Raw genomic sequence first — 24,072 nt, forward strand, 5'->3', positions numbered from 1 at the left:
ATCCACAAATTCAAGGAACTACATAGCTTTGGTGCAATTTCAGCCTAAAAAGCGAGATGCCGGAATGCATCAGGAATAGGGATTTACCCATTGGACAACTGTAAAAGAGGAAGACAATCAGCAGCAATCTTGGCAACTGTAATCACCGAGAGTGAATGGTTCATTGCAGAGAACAAGAGCCCCTTTATCTCCGGCTAAATTCAGGCTTCAGATCTCGGGCTTGTACTTAGAAGCAGAGGGAAAAGGAAGAGAATTGGACCCAGTTTGCTCCATCACTTACAAAGGTTGGACCAGTTTGATACTCAACCTTCATCTAATGACAGAGGTGGAACAACCTCTGACCTCTTTGGCCTCCGTTATAACCAAAAATTTGGAAGGACATTGAAAATGACATTATCAAATTTCACCAAACACTACTTGAACTGCAGTTGAGCTTATGTTTGAGCCAATCGCTTAGATATCTCAAGTTTAGCCTGTTCTTTACTTGTCATGCTATGGTGATGAAGAATCTCAAGCAACTGTGATTTATAATATAATCTTGATACTATATTACATGAATCACTATTTATAAATTATGCTTTTATGGAGATTAAACGGCATATTTATAAATCTCGTGGTTTTGAATTGTAAAATATGTGTGTTTTGTGAAACCAAACTTTAATTTGATACTATATTAGTCAAATCACTATTAGCGTGAATATACAAGAGATAATAAAGCATGATATTGAATTGTGTAGCATTTATTAATTTTGAGAATGTATACAAGAGATGCTAGTATTAAAAATATACATACACACCATTTAAAAAAAAAATATATACATACACACACTCTTGATATGATATACCAGCAAACTTCAAGCTAATTATTAATTACATGCTATTCTTCATGCATATACATACCAAAATGAACTTGCTTTACACACTAATTACATAATGAATCACCATCATGGAGTCCTCGGGATTTCTTGAACGGCTTTATTTACATAAATAAAGGAATTCTACTCGCAAAATTAACCTGTATATTATATGTGCTAGCTAGGCCTCTATATATACTTTTCCTTTCTAATCAGTTGCAGGGAAACCCAATTAACTGACTGAGTTCTTGATACTGGATCATGGAACTCCATTGATCTGCATTGAAACTGTCAGCTCCAAACTGGTTATCTATTCCCCAAGGATTGATCATAGATCCATTACTAATTTCCTCCTTTTGATCGTCTCTGTTACATATCCTCTTACTGGGTGCAACCGAAGACCGACGTTGATCATTTCCTTCAGGCTTTCTCTTCAGTGGGTTGATCAAACTGTCGAGGGAAGAAACTAAAAATTGCCCATCATTGTTGATTTTATTCGAATCGGCCTCTTGGTAAACAGGAGTAGGGCTGCAAGATTTTCTATTTTCAGTAGTGTCCTGAAAGCTTATACTTGAAGTGGTTTTGATGGTAGGATGCACTTTCTGAGAGGCAAAAATGTAGGGTAACATTGGACAGTCTTTGTATAGATAACTCCTGACCATTTCGATGCTAGGGCTTGCTTCCTGTTCATCCACCCCTTGTCTAAAGTGGCCAGATAGTTTATAACTAGGAGTAGTGTTTTGATCTTCCCAGATGTTCCTGCTGTTGTTGCATTTTTGGCGAACCCGGCATAAAACCCAATCATCCAACTGTAAATAAGAAGAAAAATCTTCACGACATATATTTCAGATCCGTTAGAAGCAGACATCCGAAATGCAAACTTTCTGGTTGACCGTGATACTGGAGTCGACCGACATGGATATTTTTGCCGAGTTTGCATTAGGACATTAGCTTATGTCTATTACAAGTTATTTGTTAACATATGTTGTGTTGTGAATCATTTTGATATATAATGAAGAAATGACACTGATTTGCACACTAAGGAAAAAGGCATCTAAAGTATATTATAGATTTATATCTCATGCAAAATAATAATAATAATAATAATAATAATAATAATAATAATAATAATAATAATAACAATTAAGAAACAAATTATTTCCAAACTAATTAATTTCGTTTAGCATTAATCTCTTTAGCTTATAGTTTAGTATTCAGAGTTTATAAGATATATAATCAAGTAAAAGCCTAAAATTAACAACATAGTTTTGATCATAAACACAATATCAACACAAATATATATATTTAGCAGAAAACTGGAGCTCTATTCAGTATTCAGTGATGATATGTAGCAATTAGCAATTATATACTTACCCTCATAGACCCTTTTTGCTTTGAAGTAGTACTCCAAATCGTGGTGTCAAGCAATCTATACTCGTTCATGATCCACTCAGTCTTAACACCTTTTGGAGGATGCCCTGTATAAAATACAAGTGCTTTCTTCACCCCAATGCTTTTCGTTCCACAAGAACTGAAAATATGCTTATCAGTCCCTGTAGCCTTCCAGTAACCCAAACCAGCTGCCCTATTAGGCCTGGTTCCATTCGGGTACTTCCGATCCCTTGGAGTGAAGAAATACCACTCCTCTTCTCCGAACAAGGCCTTTGGTGGTAGCTCCCATGGATTGTACTTGTATAGGTCCAATTCAGTGATGATGGTTGCCGGTAGAGGAGATGAAGTGACTTTGTTTTTCAAGTAGTGGACGATAAGCTCTTCGTCGGATGGGTGAAATCGAAACCCAGCAGGAAGTTGAATGTTGTGATTCTCAATGGTTTGTTCCATCTCGGCCATCTTTTGGAGATGTGCCTTGTTCCTTGGTGATGGAGGAACCTAGGGAATCAACCAGAGCCACTGAAACTATCGATGACCCCAAGATTTGTAAGTTTTTGAATGCACTGTGCACTTGTTTTATAGGGAGCTATAGATCTCATGCAGAAAATGACATAATAAACGCTAGCATTTTATTAATAATATATAGACTTACAATAATTATGATTTGAAAAGAGAAAAAGAAAGAGAAGAAGAGAACGGAAAGCAACCTCATTGTCCCAATTCACCAACCATTTGGAGAGATACAACTTGAAGATTGGCTTTGATCTTTAATCTTTTGAGAGGACATCTTGAAATTAACTTAATACCTTATCTTTGATCACATCATCCAATTGGCTAATCTGGAGATAAAGAAATATTCACATTAGATATTGTTAAACCCCATGAGTTCGGATGTATTTTTTTATTTTATTTTATTTTATTTTTTTTGGTGATTCTAGTTGGACCTCCAAATTTGCTATTTGGACCTCCCATACTTAGTATACCTCTAATTTACTTTTTAGAATATTAGAAAAGCTAAGTAGATCCTTATTTTTATCAGAACACCCTTGAACATGAAATACAACAATCTGTTACTCTACTTTTTATCTGTATCTTCAACCACGAGAAGAAAAATAAATCAAAATCTAAGTAGGTTTCTCTTCCACCAAAATTAATCAGAGAGTTGGTTCTCGATCTTGATATGTTGTTGGAATCCCTTTGAATTTGCTAAAAGAATGATTTCAAGGGTTTTGGGTTGGAATATCGAGTAATAACTATATCATAATATTCAATAAATTTAGTTTAAGAAAATTCCAAATCAGATTGTTTTGAATTTAATTTTGTATTAAATGATGGGTTATCTATAGAAATTATTATTGTTACTTAATTGTTTTAGGTAAATTATGAAACTATATAGGCAATATAAGGAAATTCTGAAAAAAAAAAAACAATTTAATTGTATGTTATATTTGGGGGAGGTCAGAAGAATTTTTTTTTTCATTTTTCTCTCTTTGTCCTTATTTGTCTTTTCATATGACTTGACAAAGTCTATTAATAATTGAAAAAAGTCAGAGGTCCAAATATTAAATTTGGAAGTCCAACTAGAACCACCATATTTTTTTTAAGGAGGCTTTTTTTTTTTTCCTTAGGCTAGATGTACAAGTTTGCACATTACCTTATGGAGGTCCTTTCTACTAAGAATTTTTTTTTTTTTTTTTGTTAGAGAAATTTTAAATACACATCCCAAACTACTTAATACACATCCCTATTATTTTATATTTCAAATCAGATTTTATAGGTAGGTTAAATGACCAAAATAGACATCTATGTATTAAAAGAAAAATAATAATAATAATAATCATATGTTCCTTATATTATTCTATAATTATAAACACAATGAATTTCTATACATGGCATCCTCATTTAAAACAAGAATAAAGTTAGAAACCATCTAATTTAAATTTTCCTTAAATGAATTGTAATTAAATGGGGTGAGATACCATGTAATTTAGAATTTCGAAATCAATAGCATTAAATATTTTTAAAACATATCGTTTTACTCCCACTTTTTAGTTCATTTTTTTTAATCTAAAAGTGATTATTAGACAATTTATTATCTAATATAAAACATCCCAGGTATAAAACTTTGTAATTGTTAATGTGTTTGACCATCCAATGACAACTTCGTAGTTCCGCCATTGTGGAGAAACTACTGATACAATTTTGGTTGAATGTTCGACTCAAAATTTTATACTTGATCAAAAGGATGTTTAGTGGATGAGAACTCAAATAATATAAAACCTATTTCTAAGCATCTATTTGAACTTTGAAGGGAACAATAATGAATCCTTATGGATTTCCCAATAACTAACACAAGTAATTAATATGGTCAATTATATATACTAATCAAATGTTAAATAATAGTGTATTTCATGGTTTTTAAGTTTAAGGATATTTTAGGTAATTTGGGTTGTGTATTTAGTAAAATGTTAGAATGAGAAATTAAATAATAGGTGTATTGAGTAAGGAGTGTGTATTAAGTAATTAGGGGTGAATATTTAAAACTTCTCTTTTTGTTATTTTACAGGATCACTTATGGGACTCACTTTTCGATCACACATAAGCAAATTGACCGTTAGATTTTTAAGTCTCCATGAGTAGATTACTTGTGCAAATTTTCAGCAGTATTACAAATTGTTTAGGTATTCATAATCGTGATTTACCATTATGAACATAAATTATTCATGTTGGACATTTTTGGTTCGTCCAATGATTTATCTAGATTGGTATCTTAACAATTACATATTTGGTTGAAAATTTGCATAAATGATTTAATCATGAAGACATAAAATTGAATTGTCAAAATGCTAATATGTGATCGAAAAGTAAGTCCCACAAGCGATCCCTAAAAATGCCAAAAAAAAAAACAAAAATTCTCTTACTAGAATGGCCCCGCTAACTTGTTTATTTTGTCAAATTGCTTTAACTTTATTTGCTTGAATGATATGAAGAAATCAGTCGATCACTACATGCACTTCTAAGGTAAAACCAAAATATGGACTAACTAAGAGGTAACCTGACGAGCCATCGAACATGGATTGAACTAATTAAGAGCGGTAGCGTTCACTGACTCTATCCATTGTCTTGGTCTTCGCTAGATCAAGTATTTATCGCAAACATATTTTCTTGCCAACCAGTCGAACAAAAGGAGATATTTATATCAATATCAGAATGTGAATCCCAACCATAAGTCAAGTTGATTCTTGTTTGAATAATCTCGATGGATGATTACTTGAGTGTTCATTTTTCAATGTTAAGAGATAATGGTCTCTACCTTTCTTGTTTGTTTCTTTAAATTCATTCTGGCATCAGTAAAATACATTATAGGGTGATGTTTTGTTGTCAAGGTCTATGATGGGGTTATGCTGTTGGGGAACAAATATTGGCATACGTACATAATTCAATCAGTCTTGAAAACTTATTTTCGTTTTTGGTAGAGGATGAATATACACACACACACAGAGATTCATTGATATCCCACCTGTTAGTGTGAGTCATCGTTCCCTATTAGGAATAGACTACAAGGGAATATATTGTTGTAACTACTTACCTTGTATATGTTGTGTAGTACAATAGTACACAATAGTTATAGTACGATTGTAGTCTGTTTATATACACCACAGAATGGGTGTAATAATATATCAGAAAATTCATTCTCTTAATAGTGTCTTATTTGACTTGGTATCAAAGCAAAGATCCGAAAGGACTTTGTCTCCTTAATTCTTTTTTCGAGACCGATCTTCGTCTCGTCACAGATCGGTTTAGACCAGATCTTCGCCTGCAATCATTCATCAGCCAAGACCGGCAGCCTTCAATTGATTTCGGCCTGCCCAGATTGAGTCTGGCTGCTTCAGAACCGTCGTGCGCCGTCCGACCCAGACTGGTCGGTTTCCAAATCGCCCACGATCCTCACTCAGCCACAGCAGACTGCTCAGCCGCGTCGCTCGGTCCACATCAGCGTCGCTCACTCAGGAGGATTCCAGATCGATTGCTTCCTGCCCAGACGACGATCCTCGCCCAAACTCGAGACGATTCCAGATCGATCTCTTCACTCGGTCGACTCGGTCAGTGAGTCAACTCATCTCAACTCGGTCAACACAGTCAATCGAACTCGGTCAACCCATTCAGCTTAGCCAAACAGGTTAAAAAAAAAACTGTTACTATTTGTTTGTTTTTGTTTGGAGAGACATCTGTTATTCTTATTTTCGCTGCGTACTTTGGGATTTGTGTATTTTTCTATTGTATTATTGGAATGGGTGGTGATGACACTACAAGAGAAAATAGCAAAAGCGAGGAATTTCATTGTGACAACCTAAAATTCGTCGCAAAATCTTGGCAAATACGAGGAAATTTCAGTTGTCGCACATAATCCCATCGGCGACAACCAATTTGTCGCATAAAGTAGGAATTTGCAAGAAATCGACAATTGTTGCCCATATAACATTATGCGGCATCCAATTCCTCACAAAATATCAATTAAGCGACAATTTCTACTAATTGTCGGTTAATGTTTATGTGACAACTTTAACTTCCTCGCAAAAGATTAATTAGGTGACAACTTCTGTTAATTGTCGCTTGATGTTTATGTGACAACTAGATTTTTGTCACTGAATACTGATTTAGTGACCATTATGTGAATTGTCGGTTAATGATTATGTGACAACCTTACCTTCCTTGCTAAAAATCACTTTGGCAACAACTTTATCCAGTTGTCGCTTAATGTTTATGTGACAACTTGAATTTCCTCGCTGAAAACTAATTAGGCGACGACTTCTAAAAGATGTCGATTAATGTTTATATGACAACCTTAACTTCCTCGCTGAAATCCAATTGGGCGACAATTTTTACGGGTTGTCACTTAATGTTTATGTGGCAATTGGAACTTCCTTACCTAAGACCAATTAGGCGACAACGTTTGTGAGTTGTCGGTTAATTTTTATGTGACAACTTTAATTTTCTCACAAAAGGTCAATTGAGCGACAACTTCTATGGTTCGTCGGTTAATGTTTATGTGACAACTAGAACTTCCTCAGTGAAGATTGATTAGGCGACGACTTCTGTGAGTTGTCGGTTAATGTTTATGTGGCAATTTTAATTTTCTTGCAAAAAACCAATTATGTGACGACTTCTACAGGTTGTCGCTTAATGTTTATGTAACAAATTGAACTTCCTCGCTGAAAGCCAATTAGGTGACGACTTCTATGAGTTGTCGATTAATGTTTATGTGACAACTTTACTTTTCTCGCAAAAAACCAATTAGGCAACGATTTCTATTGGGTGTCGCTTAATGATTTTGTGACAACTTGAACTTCCTCGCCGAAAACCAATTAGGCGACGACTTGTAGGAATTTTCGTTTATTGTTTGTGAAAATATATATTAGAACTTCATCATATATTGTTTGTACTTTCTTGTCGAGGTGAAATTTATCTTTCCTAGTTGAATTCACTATGTCAAAAAATGCTTCATACCATACCCCTCAGACGACAGAAGACGTTTTTTCTGTTGTCTGATTTTTTTGAACGTCTTCAGACAACAGATTTAACTATTTATGTCGTCTAAATGGTATCAAAATCAACACCAATTCAACTTTTTCAAGTTTGTTATAATTTAGAAAATTCAGACAACAGATTCTGTTGTCTGAGTAAATGGAAAAGTTATTTCTCCTTGTGTGGACAAAAAAAGGTTTTTCGCCTAACTACAAGTCCCTCTTCTTCTGACCTAGACCCCGAGTTCCACCACTTGGTGGAAAAATGAAAAAGCTCACCGTCTTCGTTCATTCTTAGTTTTCCCTCGCCCGACCTAGCAGCTCCTCTTCTTCGCTGCTCTTCCTCCATCACTGCTCTCTCGTATCAGTCTACAAAGTACAAACCAACAACCAAAGCAGCCTCTCACCCCGTGCTTTCCCGTACCCAGTGAAAAAAATCAAAACATCTCTTTTTTACCTCGCGCTCTCCTGACCTAGAGCAACTAGAGCTAGCTATCAGATCGATTCATTCCTCTCATCTCAAAACCATGAGAGGTTCTTCTTCCCCAGAAGAGACGGAAGCTAGAGACGCACCGCCCGAGCTAGGTTTTGGACACAAAAGATTCTTCTTCAACCTCTCCTCAGCTAACTTGGGTTTTGGTTGAGTTCTTCAATTTCACGAACGATTCCGAAGTATTGATTCACTATTGTTGGATGGTAAGCCTCTTTCTTCGATCATTTTAGGGTTTCAACTTTGATTTGTTTTGGGTTTTAGGGTTCTCTTGGGATATTGATTTGGGTGTTTTTGCTAATGTCCTTTGCAATTAGGTTTGGGTGTTTGGGCTTCTATCGATTTAGAGATGTGGGTGACTGAAATAGAGTTGGGTCTTACTCTAATTTAGGAATTTGCTGCTGGGTTTATGGATTTGGGGATGGTTTGTTCTTCAAATCGATTTGGTTGGTATTTGGGTTCAGGGATTTGGGGATGGTTTGTTCTTGAAGTCAATTTAGGTGTTCTTGAAGTCATTCGTTGTTATATATTTCATAAAACATGTATGATGGTCCGTATGATATTCCTTACAGATTTGTACCTTTTGGGAATGGTTAGTCCAATCCCAGTTATGATGAGCTTGTGAAGATGGTTGCACAAAATGTAAGTATACTTTACTGGCTTTAGAATTGGTATTATCCAAAGAATGTTTAAAATGTGAGTCTGCTTTAGGGTAAGATAACGTACCAATACATGGAAACATGATGTATGAGTTAGCACATGCAGATCGCTTGAAACAATCTACATGCCGAGTATGAACTGGAAATTTAGTTTGATGGAGAACCATAGTAATATTTATCTACTTCATTTGATCAACACCTTCTTTGTAATCGAAAATTTTGGCAGGTATTTGATGCAGCTGTTGGGGACATTGCAATTGTGAAAAACCGCACAATGATTGTGGATTTTTCTCAGCCCTATGCTACCACTGGGTTAGTGATAGTGGCGCCTGTTTCCAATTCAAAGTCAAATGCTTGGGTCTTTCTTCAACCATTTACTTGGGAGATGTGGTCTGTCACAGCAGCTTCGTTTGTGATTGTTGCAGTGGTTATGTGGACTCTTGAGCATCGAGGCAATGATGATTTTCGAGGTCCCCCAAGAAGCAACTTGCTACAATGTTCCTGTAAGCCTTCTATATGTTGAAATGTAAACCATTACAAGTACAACGCTTCCCGAAACTAAATATCTTCAATGTTATCTTAATGCAGCCATTTCTCTTTGCTTAACAGTTTGATGTTGCAATTAACCAATTATATACTTGGGAAACTTGGTTCTTATGCCATTCTACTGTTTCTTATTGCAGGTTCATTTTCTCAACACTTTTCAAGAAAAATCGTAAGTGTGGGATTTCCAATATAATTATTTCTTAGTCTTTCTGGTTCTCTAAAGCTATACTTGCAAGTTCTAACATTAATAGAGGCATGATAAGATGGTTTTTAGAAGATAGTGTTCTCTGATACATTGTCATTGATTATACATTATTTTTTAGGCCAATTATGCATTGTCTATAAAAACCAGAAACTTGAATGTTGCTGCACACTAAAATACACACAGATGTGTGTTCTTTTTAAGTTTTTATTGCCACTCAGTGAAACTAACAAGCCACATCAGTTCTGGTTGCTCCACAGTGCCACATGATGTTCTTAATGAAGTCTAAACTTTTTCGTCTCTATTCATCTTATATGTTTTCTCATAGGATTATTTGGAAAGTTATGAATTATTAAAACTTGTTGCATATTAATATAATGACAAGTTCCTTTCCACAAAAGGATTTGGCACAAGTCTTATTACAGAAAATGGGATGTACATACTAAAGTTGAGCATTTTCTTTCATAAGCTCTAAACTATTTGACTACTAGTTTTGCTGTTGAATATTGTTTACCAATATATTGACAGTATATTGTTTTTGAAAGGATGATTAAGACTAGTTTGCAATGCTTCTATTCTACCAACACCTGGGTTATGATATTTGGAGCCACATAACGTTATAGTAAAGTATTTACTCTTTCATCAATTACAGAAGAAGATATTGTGAGTCCACTTGGGCGGATAGTGATGGTGGTATGGCTTTTCCTATTAATGGTAATCACCTTAAGCTATATTCGGGTACAATATTTGTAGACTTTATTTGGTTTATGATTAATAATAAGTCTTCGAATATTATTATTTACAGATAAATATTATTAATGTTTTTTTAAAATATTGAAATTAATTTAAAATTTTAAATAAATAACTAAATTTGAGCAAGAAATATGTAGCCATTTGTTGCATTTTGCTTATTATTAAATGAGACAAACAACCTAACCTCGTCTATAATCGTTTGCAACAAACAATGATTTCTCGTTTAATTGAAAATGCGACGACCTTGGGTTGTTGCGACCAGTTGTCGCCTAATGTGTTTTACCGATTGTCAAAAGCGACGAAATTAAACGGTTGTCGCTTTTTTAACACGCGACGCAATTAGTTCCTCGACGAAATTATATGAAACAAATAAGAAGTCTCGCATATAATTTTCTACAACAAATAAATATATGTCACATATTAATATATGCAATAAAAATGAAACCTCGTAGTTATTTTTTGCAACAAAAAAAGTCTTGCATATAAATTTTTGATCAAACATATAAGCCTCGCAGGCGGAATATGCAACGTAAACGAAGTCTCGCATATTACAAATTGTAACAAACATAAAGTCTCATATATAGCATTCTGTAACACACTTATGTGTCTCGCAAGATGTCATATGCGAGGAACAAATTGCGTCGCTTATTGAAAATGCGACAAGCATCCAAGCCCGACATATGGAATATGCAACGTAAACGAAGCCTCGTATATTAAAAATAGCAACAAATATAAAGTCTTGCATATAATTTTTGGTAACACATCTGTGTGTCTCACAATTTGTGATATGCGAGGAACCAAATACGTCGCATATTGAAAAAGCGATAACCATGTAATTTCGTCGCTTTTGACAATCAGTAAAACACATAAGGCAACAACTGATTGCGACAACCCAAAGTCGTCGCATTTTCAATTCAACGAGAAATTTAGACTTTTTACGACAACTTTGGGTTGTCGCCGATGACATTTTCTCTTGTAGTGTGACAGTGAAGGTCAGAGTTCTAAGACCAATGAGGTCCAGAGGGTTGAAGTCTCTGTCAAGAGCTCAGAAGGTGGTTCTTTTGGGGGTACCAAACTCACTGCAGGTACCAATTTCCGAACATGGAAGAAGATTATGTCTGTTTATTTCCGTGGGATACACAAAATGGGGCATGTGACTGGAACAATCAAGGCTCCTAGCGAAGATGATAAGGAGGCCTATGCTAAGTGGGAAGATGATGATGGGTTTGTAATGTCGATTCTATTTCGAGCCATGACTGATGATGTGCTACAGATGGTGGAGGAATGTGAAACTGCTGAGGCGATATGGAAGAAATTGGGAGATCTCTATACAAATGAGTCTGATTTTATACAGGTTCATGAATTGATGTGCAAAGCTGCAAGAATGCAACAGAATGAGCAACCAGTGTCAGTGTTTTTTACCAAGCTGAAGAATGTATGGACTGAAATTGATCAGAAGCGTTCTTGCAAGATTAAGAACCAGGAGGATATTGCATGGTACCAGAAAGAAAAGGAACTTAAGCGGGTTCATGCATTCTTGCGAGGACTTGATGCCAAACATAACAGTGCCAAAGGAGAATTGCTTAGAATGCCAGATCCTCCTAGCTTGACCACAGCTTTTACATACATTCGTAAGGATGAGTCTCAGCAAGAAAGTCTCAAACAGGCACAAGTTGAAGTATCCAGCCTAGCTATTCAGGCACCAGCACCTTTTCTTCAACAGCAGAGATAAGTCCCAGTTCATCAGCAAAGACCTCCACCAGGCTTTGCTAATCGTCCTCGTCCTCAGTGTTCTTATTGCACCGATGTTGGGCATATTCGAGAGACTAGCTGGAAACTGAATCCGCACCTCAAACCTAAAAAGCAAGGTTATCGTCCTAAGGCAAAAGCAGTTGCTGTTCAATTGGTCCAAGAATCAGATTTCTATGGAGTGGCTGGACAAGATCATCATACAGCATGTGGGGCTACTCCTACAGCCTCTATAGCTGGTCGGGGTAAGATTGGTATGGCTTTAAAGGTTTCTAACTTTTTTGGTTCTGATACATGGATTATTGATTCTGATGCTTCTGATCATATGACTTATGACAAATCATATTTTATTGAATTGTCTTCCCCACCAGTGTCCTATGTAACTAATGCCAATGGTGAGGCTTTTCCTGTGTTAGGGTCAGGGTCAGTGCGTATTACTCCCACTTTAGAACTTCATAATGTGTTATATGTGCCTGACTTATCTCATCACTTGATATTTGTTCCACAGTTGAACACTGAGTCTAAATGCTCTGTAACCTTTTATCCTATGTATGTGATTTTTCAGGATCTTCTCACCAGGGAGATAGTCGGTCGGGGGTATCTGAGGAGCAGGTTGTTCCATCTGGATCAGACATACGCAGGAGAGAAACCAGGAGCACAGTCCCGAGCCGCTTTGACTTCGAATTCTGATAAGTTAAGTGAAATTTGGTTGCGGCATCGTCGTTTAGGGCATCCATCTTTTAGTCTTATGAAAAAAACCACGCCTACTCTGTTTATTGGTGTGGATGAGTCTGCTTTACATTGTGAAACATGTGTTTTGGCCAAGAGTCATCGTGCTACTTATTCTCCTAGTGTTTCTAATAAAAGTATTATTCCTTTTGAGTTGATTCATTCTGATGTTTGGGGACCTTCTAGAGAGCCCATTGTATCGGGTATGAGATACTTTGAGTTGTTTATTGATAATTGTACGAGATTGTCATGGGTTGCCCTTCTTAAAACCAAAGATGAAGTTTTCCCTGCTTTTCAAACATTTCGTCATCTTGTTCAAACACAATATCATAGCACCATTAAAGTCCTTCGTTCTGACAATGGGGGGGAGTATGTTAACCATGTGTTCCAAGAGTTTTTTAAAACCCATGGGATTGTTCACCAAACCACGTGTCCACAAACACTAGAACAGAATGGAGTGTCCTAAAGGAAAAACCGTCATTTACTTGATATGGCTCGTGCCCTTCTTTTTAGTGCTCATATGCCTAAGTATCTTTGGGGCGATGCTATACATGCTTCCTCTCATCTTATCAATCGTCTTCCATCCAGTGTCCTTCAGGGCAAAATTCCATTTGAGGTTCTCGCCTCTCATGTCTCCTTGCCATGATTTCATAATCTTCCAGCTCGTGTTTTTGGTTGTGTTGCTTTTGTCCATGTATCAAAAAACCAGAGGTCTAAGTTGGATGCCCGGGCCATTAAGTGTGTGTTTGTTGGCTATTGAGGCTATCAGAAGGGGTACAAGTGCTTTCATCCACCAACCAGAAAGTATTATGTCACTATGGATGTTACTTTGTTTGAAGACATGAGTTATTTTTCCTCTTCAGATATAGCTCTTCAGGGGGAGAATTCATATTTTGAAGAGCTATATCATGGAGAGGGGGAGGAATCAGAAGGAGAAGGAGAAGTTACACAGCCAGGAGGTATTTTGACGGATCCGGTTGAGACTATTAGCACGCAGCCTCCAGCAGCAGAAGCTCCAGACATCCAAGCACCAGTTAACCTCACTCAGAATGCGGTTGAAGACACATCTACCCCTCCTGCCATCGCTTCTACCCCTAACCCACAGCTTCCTGGTACTGAAGATCACCCATTTAAGGTATGTCCATCCACTGGTACTAGTAGTAGTGAGTCTAATGTTGAGCAATATGTGTTACCACATAGGACCACTCGAGGTCAATCAGCCAAAAGATATGAACCTACTCTTACTGCCAAATCAAAATACCCAGTAGCCAACTATATGTCCACTAGGAGGTTGTCTAAGTCATATGAATCATTTGTGAATCAAATATCTTCTGTATCAGTACCTAACAAAGTGCAGGATGCATTGGGGGATCCAAAGTGGAGGAAGGCAATGGATGAAGAGATGGAGGCGTTGCAGAAGAACAATACATGGCAACTTGTGCCTCCACCACAAGGCAAGAAGGCTGTAGGTTGTCGTTGGGTGTTTACCGTGAAGCATAATGCAGATGGATCAGTGAATCGGTACAAAGCACGCCTTGTAGCAAAGGGGTTTACTCAGACGTATGGTGTAGACTATGATGAAACTTTTGCTCCTATTGCCAAGATGAATACTATTCGGGTTCTGCTCTCGTTCGCTGCGAGTTTAAACTGGCCACTCTGACAATTTGATGTCAAGAATGCATTTCTTCATGGAGAGTTAGCCGAGGAAGTGTACATGAGCCTTCCACCGGGGTATGTAGTTGCTTCTCCTGGTGATTTTGTATGCAAATTGAGAAAATCTTTGTATGCTCTCAAACAGTCACCTCGTGCTTGGTTTGGAAGATTTTCACAGTTCATGCGGAAGGTTGGTTACAGGCAGAGCAACTCAGACCATACCTTGTTCCTCAAGCATCAACAAGGGAAGGTAACAGCTCTAATTATTTATGTGGATGATGTGGTAATCACTGGTAATGATACTGTTGAGATGGATAGACTACAGAGACAGCTAGCTTCTGAGTTTGAGATGAAGGACTTGGGTGAGCTTAAGTACTTCTTAGGAATTGAGGTAGCTAGAGGGAGAGAAGGAATCTATCTTTGCCAAAGGAAGTATGTTCTTGACTTACTGACAGAGACATGTTTGTTGGATTGCAGACCTATTGATACTCCTATTGAGCAGAATCATTGTTTAGCTGAGTATCCAGATCAGGTACCTACTGATCGAGCTCGCTATCAGAGGTTAGTTGGGCGCTTGATTTATTTGGCTCATACTAGACCAGATGTTGTATATGCAGTGAGTGTGGTGAGTCAGTTCATGCATAATCCGAGTGAGAGTCACATGGATGCTGTTATGCGAATTCTGAAGTACTTGAAGTCAGCTCCAGGAAGGGGAGTACTGTTTTCTAAACACAACAACATTCTTGAGATTTGTGGCTTCACATATGCAGATTGGGCTGGAAATATCACAGACAGGAGGTCGACATCAGGTTACTTTACTTTTGTGGGAGGTAATTTGGTTACATGGAAGAGTAAGAAGCAGAAAGTTGTGGCACGTTCTAGTGCTGAGGCCGAGTATAGAGGTATGGCTCACTGAGTGTGCGAATTGTTGTGGTTGAGAAATCTGTTACGTGATCTGGGTTTCAAACTCAAAAATACCATGCAGTTGTATTGTGACAACAAGGCAGCTATTGACATATCACAGAATCCAGTACAGCATGATCGTACTAAGCATGTGGAGGTTGATCGTCACTTTATAAAGGAGAAGCTAGATGCCAAAATTATTAGCTTTCCTTTTGTTCCAACTGAAGAGCAACTTGCAGATGTACTTACCAAAGGAGTTTCTAGGAAGGCGTTTTATGACTCACTAAGCAAGTTGGGCATGGTTGATGTATATGCGCCAACTTGAGGGGGAGTGTTAGTGTGAGTTATCGTTCCCTATTAGGAATAGACTACAAGGGAATATATTGTTGTAACTACTTATCTTGTATATGTTGTGTAGTACAGTAGTACACAATAGTTGTAGTACGATTGTAGTCTGTTTATATACACCACAGAATGGGTGTAATAATAAATTCATTCTCTCAATAGTGTCTTATTTGACTCCCCTCCCCCCATTGATATCCCCCCCCCCCCCCCCCCCAAAAAAAAAAAAAAATCATAAGAATTTTATGTGCCACACGCGGCATTATATATTTTCATGATTGTACTCCATCTACGTCCATTCTATTATAACGTGCATTGCAAGCATTGACATCATCTAATACATGGCATGTTGAGCCAACTACATCAGTTTGTACAACTGATCAAGGATTTGCCAACTAACTAGAAGAATACATATGAACAGGCTTGAATGTACTCCTCTGGACAATCATGATTCATATTCAATTATATGTATCTGAATTGGACATAAGAATTTACATGTCGACACAATGTAATTTAACTTAAGTTTTCAGATGTAATCAAATGACTCAACAATGATCAAGCAATAAGAAATTATGATGAGTTATATTTTATGTGACAATATATTAATATTTATATGATCATAGTTTGTTTGCAAGTCTGCTTATGTTCAGGGAAATTATGATGAGTTATATTTTATGTGACAATCTATTATTTATATGATCATAGTTTGTTTGCAAGTCTGCTTATGTTCAGGGACGTCGTTTTTACAAAGTTTCCTTTATGGGATGGGCACTGCGGTGACACTATATAAACAAGGTGCGCTTTCTACAACACAAGTCTATAATACCTTGATAAAGTAATTTGAGGTTACATCCAAAACCAATTGGTAATAGATGGAGTGGCCCAAACCCTTATAAACTCATAAGCACGGTCTCATTTTTCCCATGTGGGATGTATATATAACATCTTGATAAAGTAATCTGGGGTCACATCCAAAACCAATTGGCAATGGATGGAGTGGCCCAAACCCTTATAAATTCATAGGCAATGTCCCATTTTTCCCATGTGCATGAGATGTATATATTCTCAACACACCCCCGCATGTGTGGCGAATTTTCAAGTCATACACGTTGACAACTTTTGGTGATGTGGAGCCCGTGTGGTCGTGAGGCATGCACACGTGGGTAACCCGCTCTGATACCATGATAAAGTAATCTGCGGTTCACATCTAAAACCAATTGGCAATGGATGAAGTGGCCAAAACCCTTATAAACTCATAAGCAAAGTTATATTTTTCCAATGTGGGAGTTATATTTATATACATTCTCAACACGCTCCCGCACGTGTGGTGATTTCTCAAGCCATACACGTGGACAAGTTATATTGGATGACGGTGAGCACGTGTGGCCATCGCTGAAACCAAACACGTGGGCTATACCACGTGTGCATGCCTAACGGCCACATGGGCTCCACGTCACCCAAAAATTGTCCACATGTATGGCTTAAAAATTCGCCACACGTGCGGGGGCGTGTTGAGAAATATATTCATCCCACGTGGGAAAAATAGGGCATTGCCTATGGGTTTATAAGAGTCTGGGCCACTCCATCCATTGCCAATTGGTTTTGGATGTGAACCTCAGATTACTTTATCATGGTATCAGAGCGGGTTACCCACGTGTTTGGTTTCAGCGATGGCCACACGTGCTCATCGTCACCCAATACAACTTGTCCACGTGTATGGCTTGAGAAATCACCACACGTGCGGGGGCGTGTTGAGAATGTGATAAAATATAATTCCTACATTGGAAAAATATAACTTTGCTTATGGGTTTATAAGGGTTTAGGCCACTCCATCCATTGCCAATTGGTTTTGGATGTGAACCCCATAGGCAAGGTCCCATTTTTTCCATATGGGATGTATATATTCTCAACACATCTTGCCTCATAGAGAAACACTTGTCATTAGAAAACTTGCAGAAGAGATTTTGCTTCAGTGATCTTATCGTTTATATTTATAGATCAAACTTGAGCATACACTTGTGTGTCTATATTTCTGATTGATCTTGGTTTACTTTGAGTTTAAATTTTACATTATTTGACTGCAAATGACTTGATCAGCTCGTTAGATTATGTGGATATCATAGAATATATAGTCTTGCTCGGATTTAATTTCTTGCTAAGGAAAGATATAGAGAGCAATATAGACCAAGCTATCAAGTCTGTCTTCCAAGAAAGTATTGTACTGACAACCATTGAATTACAAAAACTTAAATCATAATTGTACAATTTATGTGTTAATTAAGCTAATAGCTCCTATATGATGAAAAGAACACAAATATTGTATTAAATAATGATTCTTTTTTAGTTTTAGAAAAGTTATATGATATATTAGTAAATATTGAAGACGTCGACAAAATGACATCTTAAGTCCTTAGAAAATGAGCAAAAAAATTACATATAATAAACAATAACAAATCACTAATTGTTTTAGGGAATCAGAAATTGAGAGAAAATTGTTGTGTATTTTCATTGATAATAGGGGCCTCTTTATATAGAGAATTACAATGCATAGAATCTGAATCATACAAGAAAAGGTAATCATACATTGAATAGGAATATCTAGATCCTTCTAAACCCTATTACCACTAGGTCAAGTAACCTAGAGTTTGGGCCAAACACAAAATAGAGATTTACTTGAACACTCCCCCTTGTGTTGCCCAAACGCGGTGCTTCTCTCGTTGCCTCGCTAAAGACCTTGCCGAGTAACAAAAATCCAGTGGGACAAAAATAACCTCGGTCGAAGGGGAAAAAGAGCACAACACACCCTTCACGCTTCGAAACAAACATGTAAACATCTCCCCATGATGTCTGCGCCTCCTCCTGATGACTACGTTCATGGGAGTTCAGATAATTTCCGCAAGCCAATTCTTGCCACATGTCTCTCGAACGTGGATTTGGGCAATGACTTAGTAAACAAGTCTGCCACATTGTCCTCAGATCGAACCTGGTTTACTTTGATCTTGAGGAGCTTCTGTTGTTGCTGATTGTACAAGAATTTGAGGAATATGTGCTTGGTGTTGTCGCATTTGATGTAGCCTTGCTTCATTTGTTCAATGCAAGCAGCATTATCCTCATAATTGCTCGTTGGCTCATCTGTGATAGACTTCAGACCACAATTGCTTCGAACATGCATAACTATGGATCGAAGCCATAGACATTCACGAACTGCTTCGTGAAGAGCAATAATCTCTGCATGATTTGAAGAGGTAGCGACTAAGGTCTGCTTTGTAGACCTCCAAGATATCACGGACTTTCCCATGGTGAATACATAACCAGTTTAGGAGCGACCTTTATGTGGGTCAGAGAGGTACCCAGCATCAGCAAAACCTTCCAAAACACTTACATCGTTTTGGAATGGGGAGAGAGAACGCAGTCCACCATGTGTGGCGTTCCTGGCACTTGATGGGTCCGAATCCATCGTCTCTCTGTAGGGATAGAACAAGCCCATATCAATCATACCACTTAGGTATCGAAATATATCTTTAACACCAGTCTAATGGCGTCGTGTTGGCGCAGAGCTATATCTAGCTAGCAAGTTCACAGCAAATGAGATGTTCGGTCTTGTGCATTGAGCTAAGTACAATAATGCGCCTATTGCACTTAGGTAAGGCACTTCTGCCTCTAACACTTCTTCATCGTCATCTTTTGGACGAAATGGATCCTTCTTTGGATCAAGACTACGGACGACTATTAGGGTGCTTGAAGGCTTAATCTTGTCAGTGTTGAAACGCCTAAGCATCTTTTGGGTATAAGCTGATTGATGAATCAAGATACCATCCCTACGGTGCTCAAGTTCCAAACCGAGGCAAAACCGTATTTTCCCAAGATCTTTCATCTCAAACTCGGATTTCAAGTGTTCAGCGGTTTCCCTTAACTCTTTAAGGGTGCCAATTATATTCATGTAGTTGACATAAACCGCTACTATTGCAAATCCGGAACTTGTCCTTTTTATGAACACACATGGGCATGGTTCATTGTTGACATATCCCTCACCAATCAAGTAGTCACTTAGATGGTTATACCACATCCGTCCGGATTGTTTCAATCCATATAGTGAGAGTTTCAACCTTATAGAAAACGCGCTCCGTGGTTTAGAGCCACATGATTTTGGTAACTGAAGTCCATCAGGAACCTTTATGTATATTTCTGTATCTAGATCCCCACATAGATACGCAGTAACCACATCCATAAGCTGCATGTTCAATTTTTCAGAAACTACCAAACTGACAAGGTAGCGGAACGTTATGACGTCCATTATGGGAGAATAGGTCTTCTCATAGTCGATTCCAGGGCGTTGTGAGAAGCCTTGCGCCACAAGGCGAGTTTTGTACCTTACAATCTCGTTTCTCTCATTACGCTTTCTAACGAATACTCATTTGTGATCAATTGGTTTGGTGTTGGGCGGTATTGATACAACTAGGGCTGGGACAGTTCGGGTTTGCCGGAAAAAAAAGCAAGAACCGAGACCGAACCGACGGGACATAATTCAGGTCGGTTTGATGATTTCTAATCTCTGAAACCGAGCAAAATCCGAACCGACAAGAATCGGTTCGGTTTCAGGATTCTTCGGTTCCATTTATGCTTGAATCCCGATCTAAATCTATCTGAAAATCTGGAGAAATCTTGATACCAGAAGAGAAGATCAGTTCAAATTGATAAAATATGCCTCTGGTAGTCTGGTACAACCTCTATAAGACTGGAACAATTGCTACGAAGTGTGAAGAAAGAGGAGGAGGAGAAGAGAAAAGAAGAAGAAGAATGGTTGCAGGGACTTGCAGCGAAGAAGAAGTGAAGAATGAGGAGGAGAGAAGAAGAATGGATGCGGCTAAAAGGGATGAGATGTGGGAGTATGATTAAAAAGAAAAAGTGATTAGAGAAAGAGAAGGTGGGTGGCCGACAGAGACAAATGGGAGTCAAAGAGAGAGGATGAGTTTAATATTTTTTTTTCAAAGGAGGATGAGTTTGATTAATGTATCAAAGAAGGAGGCCTGCCGCAAGAAAAAGATAGCCCACTTGCTGACAGCCTGACACCAAACAAACCTATAACCACCTCCGCTCGGGTAAAGATGGAAATTAACTATAGGAACCGGAACCGAACTGATTACTACTCTACGGAACCGAACCGCAGCAAAATAATTAAATTATGATAGAAAACCGACCCAAACTGACCCGAACCGGACCGGTTCCTCGGGTCCAAAGTCCCAGCCCTAGGTACAACTTTGCCAAATACCTTTCTTTTCGCTAGAGAATCAAGTTCTGCCTTGATCGCATCTTTCCATTTTGGCAAATCATCTCTACGTTGGCATTCATCAACAGAGCGTGGTTCGATGTCATCGGTCTCAATAATCTCACGCACCACTGAATACGTGAATACATCATCAATGATGATGGAGTTTCTTTCCCACGTCCCATGTACACTAGTGTAATTTACAGAGATCTCTACATTCTCAGGGATAGATTCTAACATTGAGGCATCCCCCAATGATGTCTCTTGGACATAACCATAATCCGGAACATTCTCATGGGACGGATTTTGAGTATCGATGATCAAAGGATTTGTTTGTGCCTCATTTGCTCTCTTTCTAGGGCGAGTATCCTTCGAACCAATTGGTCTACTGCGCTTCCTTGCGGGACCTTCGACCATTGACGCCACATCATTGCCATTCTGGGCAATGACGCCATCTCCTAGTGTCACAGGAGTAGCGTTTTGTCCAGTATTCGGGACATCGATCTTTGCAGGCACGTTTGCAGCAAGTATGTGTGATCTGGTCACTTTGGCAACATCAGAAAACGCATCAGGCAGAGTATCTGCTATGTTCTGGAGCTCGATTATTCTTCGCACTTCAAGTTCGGACTGTGCGGTACGGGGATCGAGATGAGACATAGTGGGGACAGACCACGACAATTCCTGTCGTTCCTGTTGAACATCTGTGTTATTATCTCCTCCTAACGATGGGAAGACTGTCTCATCAAAGTGACAATCCGCAAATCTAGAGGTAAAGAGATCGTCTGTCAAGGGTTCAAGATAGCAGACGATAGTTGGAGATTCATAGCCAACATAGATGCCCATTCGTCGTTGTGGACCCATCTTAGTACGCTGTGGCAGCGTAATAGGCACATAAATGGCACACCCAAAAATGCGTAAGTGCGAGATATCAGGCTCGTACCCAGTCACTAGCTGTAACGCAGAGTAAGATTGGGTTGCAGTGGGTCGTAGACGAATTAGCATCGATGCATGCAATATTGCATATCCCCAAGCAGAAACAGGGAGATTGGTGCGCATAACCAATGTCTGTGCTATCATCTGTAGTCGTTTGATAGCGACTTCTGCGAGACCATTTTGGGTATGAACATGGGGAACTGGATGCTCTACATCAATCCCCAGTGACATGCAATAGTCATCGGACGCTTTCGATGTAAACTCCCCAACATTATCAAGTCGAATTGACTTATTTGGATGGTCAAGGTAGTGAGCCCGTAGACAGATAATCTGGGCGAGGAGTTTAGCATAAGCAGCATTTCGAGTGGACAACAGCGCGACATGTGACCAGCGTGTCGACGCATCAACCAATACCATAGAGTATTTAAAAGGTCCGCATGATGGTTAAATTGGTCCACAGATATCCCCTTGGATTCTCTGTAAGAACGGAATGAGTATTTTGAGATCCTTTGCGTAGGACGGTCTCGGTCCTAATTTCTAGGGCTGGGCACGGGCCGGGACGGGCCGGTTATTGAGTGATACCGAACCCGGTACCGGAAATATTTTTCGGGACGAGATTACGTTTTTTTGAAGTTAGTACCGAAGGTACCGAAACCGACCGGGATCGGGCCCAATTCGGGATACCCGAATCCTTTTTTTAATTTTTTTTATTATATTTTTTTTCCACACTTGAGTACTTTAACAGCTATCCAAAATTTCCAGATTTCAATCATTATAGGATGCGGCTGTCCTCTTAGCACTGCAACTTATAAATCTACACAATCAATTTTGCCTTAAACCAAATCAAACAATGTAAAAATGTAAAATACTAAAATGAATTGAAGAATTCTTGAAAAGAAGAAATGAACTAGTGAAGATGGACAATAATACAATATGTGCAAAACTGCAAATTGCAGATTATGAATTCAAAGTGCAGTAATGCAGATTATGAGTTTATGACATGGCTGTAATGCAGTAATGCAAATTGCAGATTATGACAGGAAAGAAATCCAATGTGCAACATAGCAAATAGCCAATTCAATTGACCAACAATAAGTTCAATAAATGAATAAACACAAAAACCAATTCATGAATTCAACAATAAGTCCAGTAGGTCTTAAAGTCCATTACATGATAAAAACTAGTTAACTACAAGTCTTGAAGTATTAAACACATTTCAAAAAACCTTCATCACTTCATCACATCAGTCTCACAACCTCATAAACTCATTAGTCAACATTTACCACTGCAGCCCTTCCCTTCCCCTTTGCTTTCGGGATTGTTGAACGTGTATTTCTGCTGGAGGCAGTGCTCTCATGATCTAAGTAAGCATTTAAAGTCAGTAATAGAGAAACTACATATAACTATGTAAGAAAACAGAAAACAAAAATTAAAATTGAAAATTTGCAACTGATCAAGGTACCTTTCTCAGCCTGCTCATAGAACTCTGTGTTCTCAATTGTAGGCTCCTCTACCTCTTGAGCAATATCATCTCCTAACAACCAATTCTGCATGCAGAAACTGCAACACCTTATACTAAGTTCTGTTAATCACATTTTAATAAAAAAAGGTTGTCAGAAAGTAAAATCGTTCATATACATTATTTAAAAAGTAAACATGGATTATGGAAGGGTGCACTATTATTACTGGCAAAAGTTGGCTTATAATTTTGGTTACTCTCATTTCTGCAGGATGTTGGGCATTCAATCTTGGAAGCATATTCTCGAGTCCTTGGAAATTTGGCTTTCAGCATACTGTCTAGAATAGGTGATATACTGCAAGAAGATGCTCTGAACACTCCCAGTTCATTTACAGCATCATCTTACTTCCCAGGGATTAATTTTACTAATAACTTAGAAACTTCAGTGCTTGGCCAAAACATAAGATACTCATTCCTTGATCGAAGCAGTGGGGATCACCGTAATTCTGACTCTACTTCTAATAAAACCAAACCACAGTACCACACCAATAAAACCTGCTAGCTAAATCTTATTCCTTCTAGCTAGCTAGCTAAGCTAGAACTCTACTTCTACTTCT

The 24,072-nt window shown here is 38.1% G+C and overlaps 1 protein-coding gene and 1 long non-coding RNA gene across 2 annotated transcripts; both read right to left on the reverse strand.

Moving 5' to 3' along the window:
* Nucleotides 1-721: 721 nt before the first annotated feature.
* LOC133721307 (NAC transcription factor 29-like) lies at nt 722-2,851 on the reverse strand. Its single transcript, XM_062147881.1, has 2 exons — nt 2,229-2,851; nt 722-1,663 (listed from the first exon to the last, which is right to left on the reverse strand). Exons 1-2 carry the CDS (start codon nt 2,703-2,705, stop codon nt 1,067-1,069), a joined length of 1,074 nt encoding a protein of 357 aa, XP_062003865.1. The 5' UTR covers nt 2,706-2,851; the 3' UTR covers nt 722-1,066.
* Nucleotides 2,852-23,044: 20,193 nt separating this feature from the next.
* On the reverse strand, nt 23,045-23,554 carry LOC133723688 (uncharacterized). Its single transcript, XR_009853197.1, has 2 exons — nt 23,459-23,554; nt 23,045-23,356 (listed from the first exon to the last, which is right to left on the reverse strand). It is a non-coding gene; the product is annotated as an uncharacterized LOC133723688 (long non-coding RNA).
* Nucleotides 23,555-24,072: the final 518 nt, after the last annotated feature.

This window comes from Rosa rugosa, chromosome 7, assembly GCF_958449725.1.
Source record: "Rosa rugosa chromosome 7, drRosRugo1.1, whole genome shotgun sequence".
NCBI classification, from domain to species: Eukaryota; Viridiplantae; Streptophyta; class Magnoliopsida; order Rosales; family Rosaceae; genus Rosa; species Rosa rugosa.

Bases quoted from the DNA above. Each gene is read 5' to 3' on its own strand.
- LOC133721307 (XM_062147881.1), bottom strand. From the start codon at position 2,705: ATGGCCGAGATGGAACAAACCATTGAGAATCACAACATTCAACTTCCT. The intron at 1,664-2,228 runs GTAAGTATATAA...TCTTATTTACAG, and splicing joins AGCAAAAAGGGTCTATGAGG to TTGGATGATTGGGTTTTATG.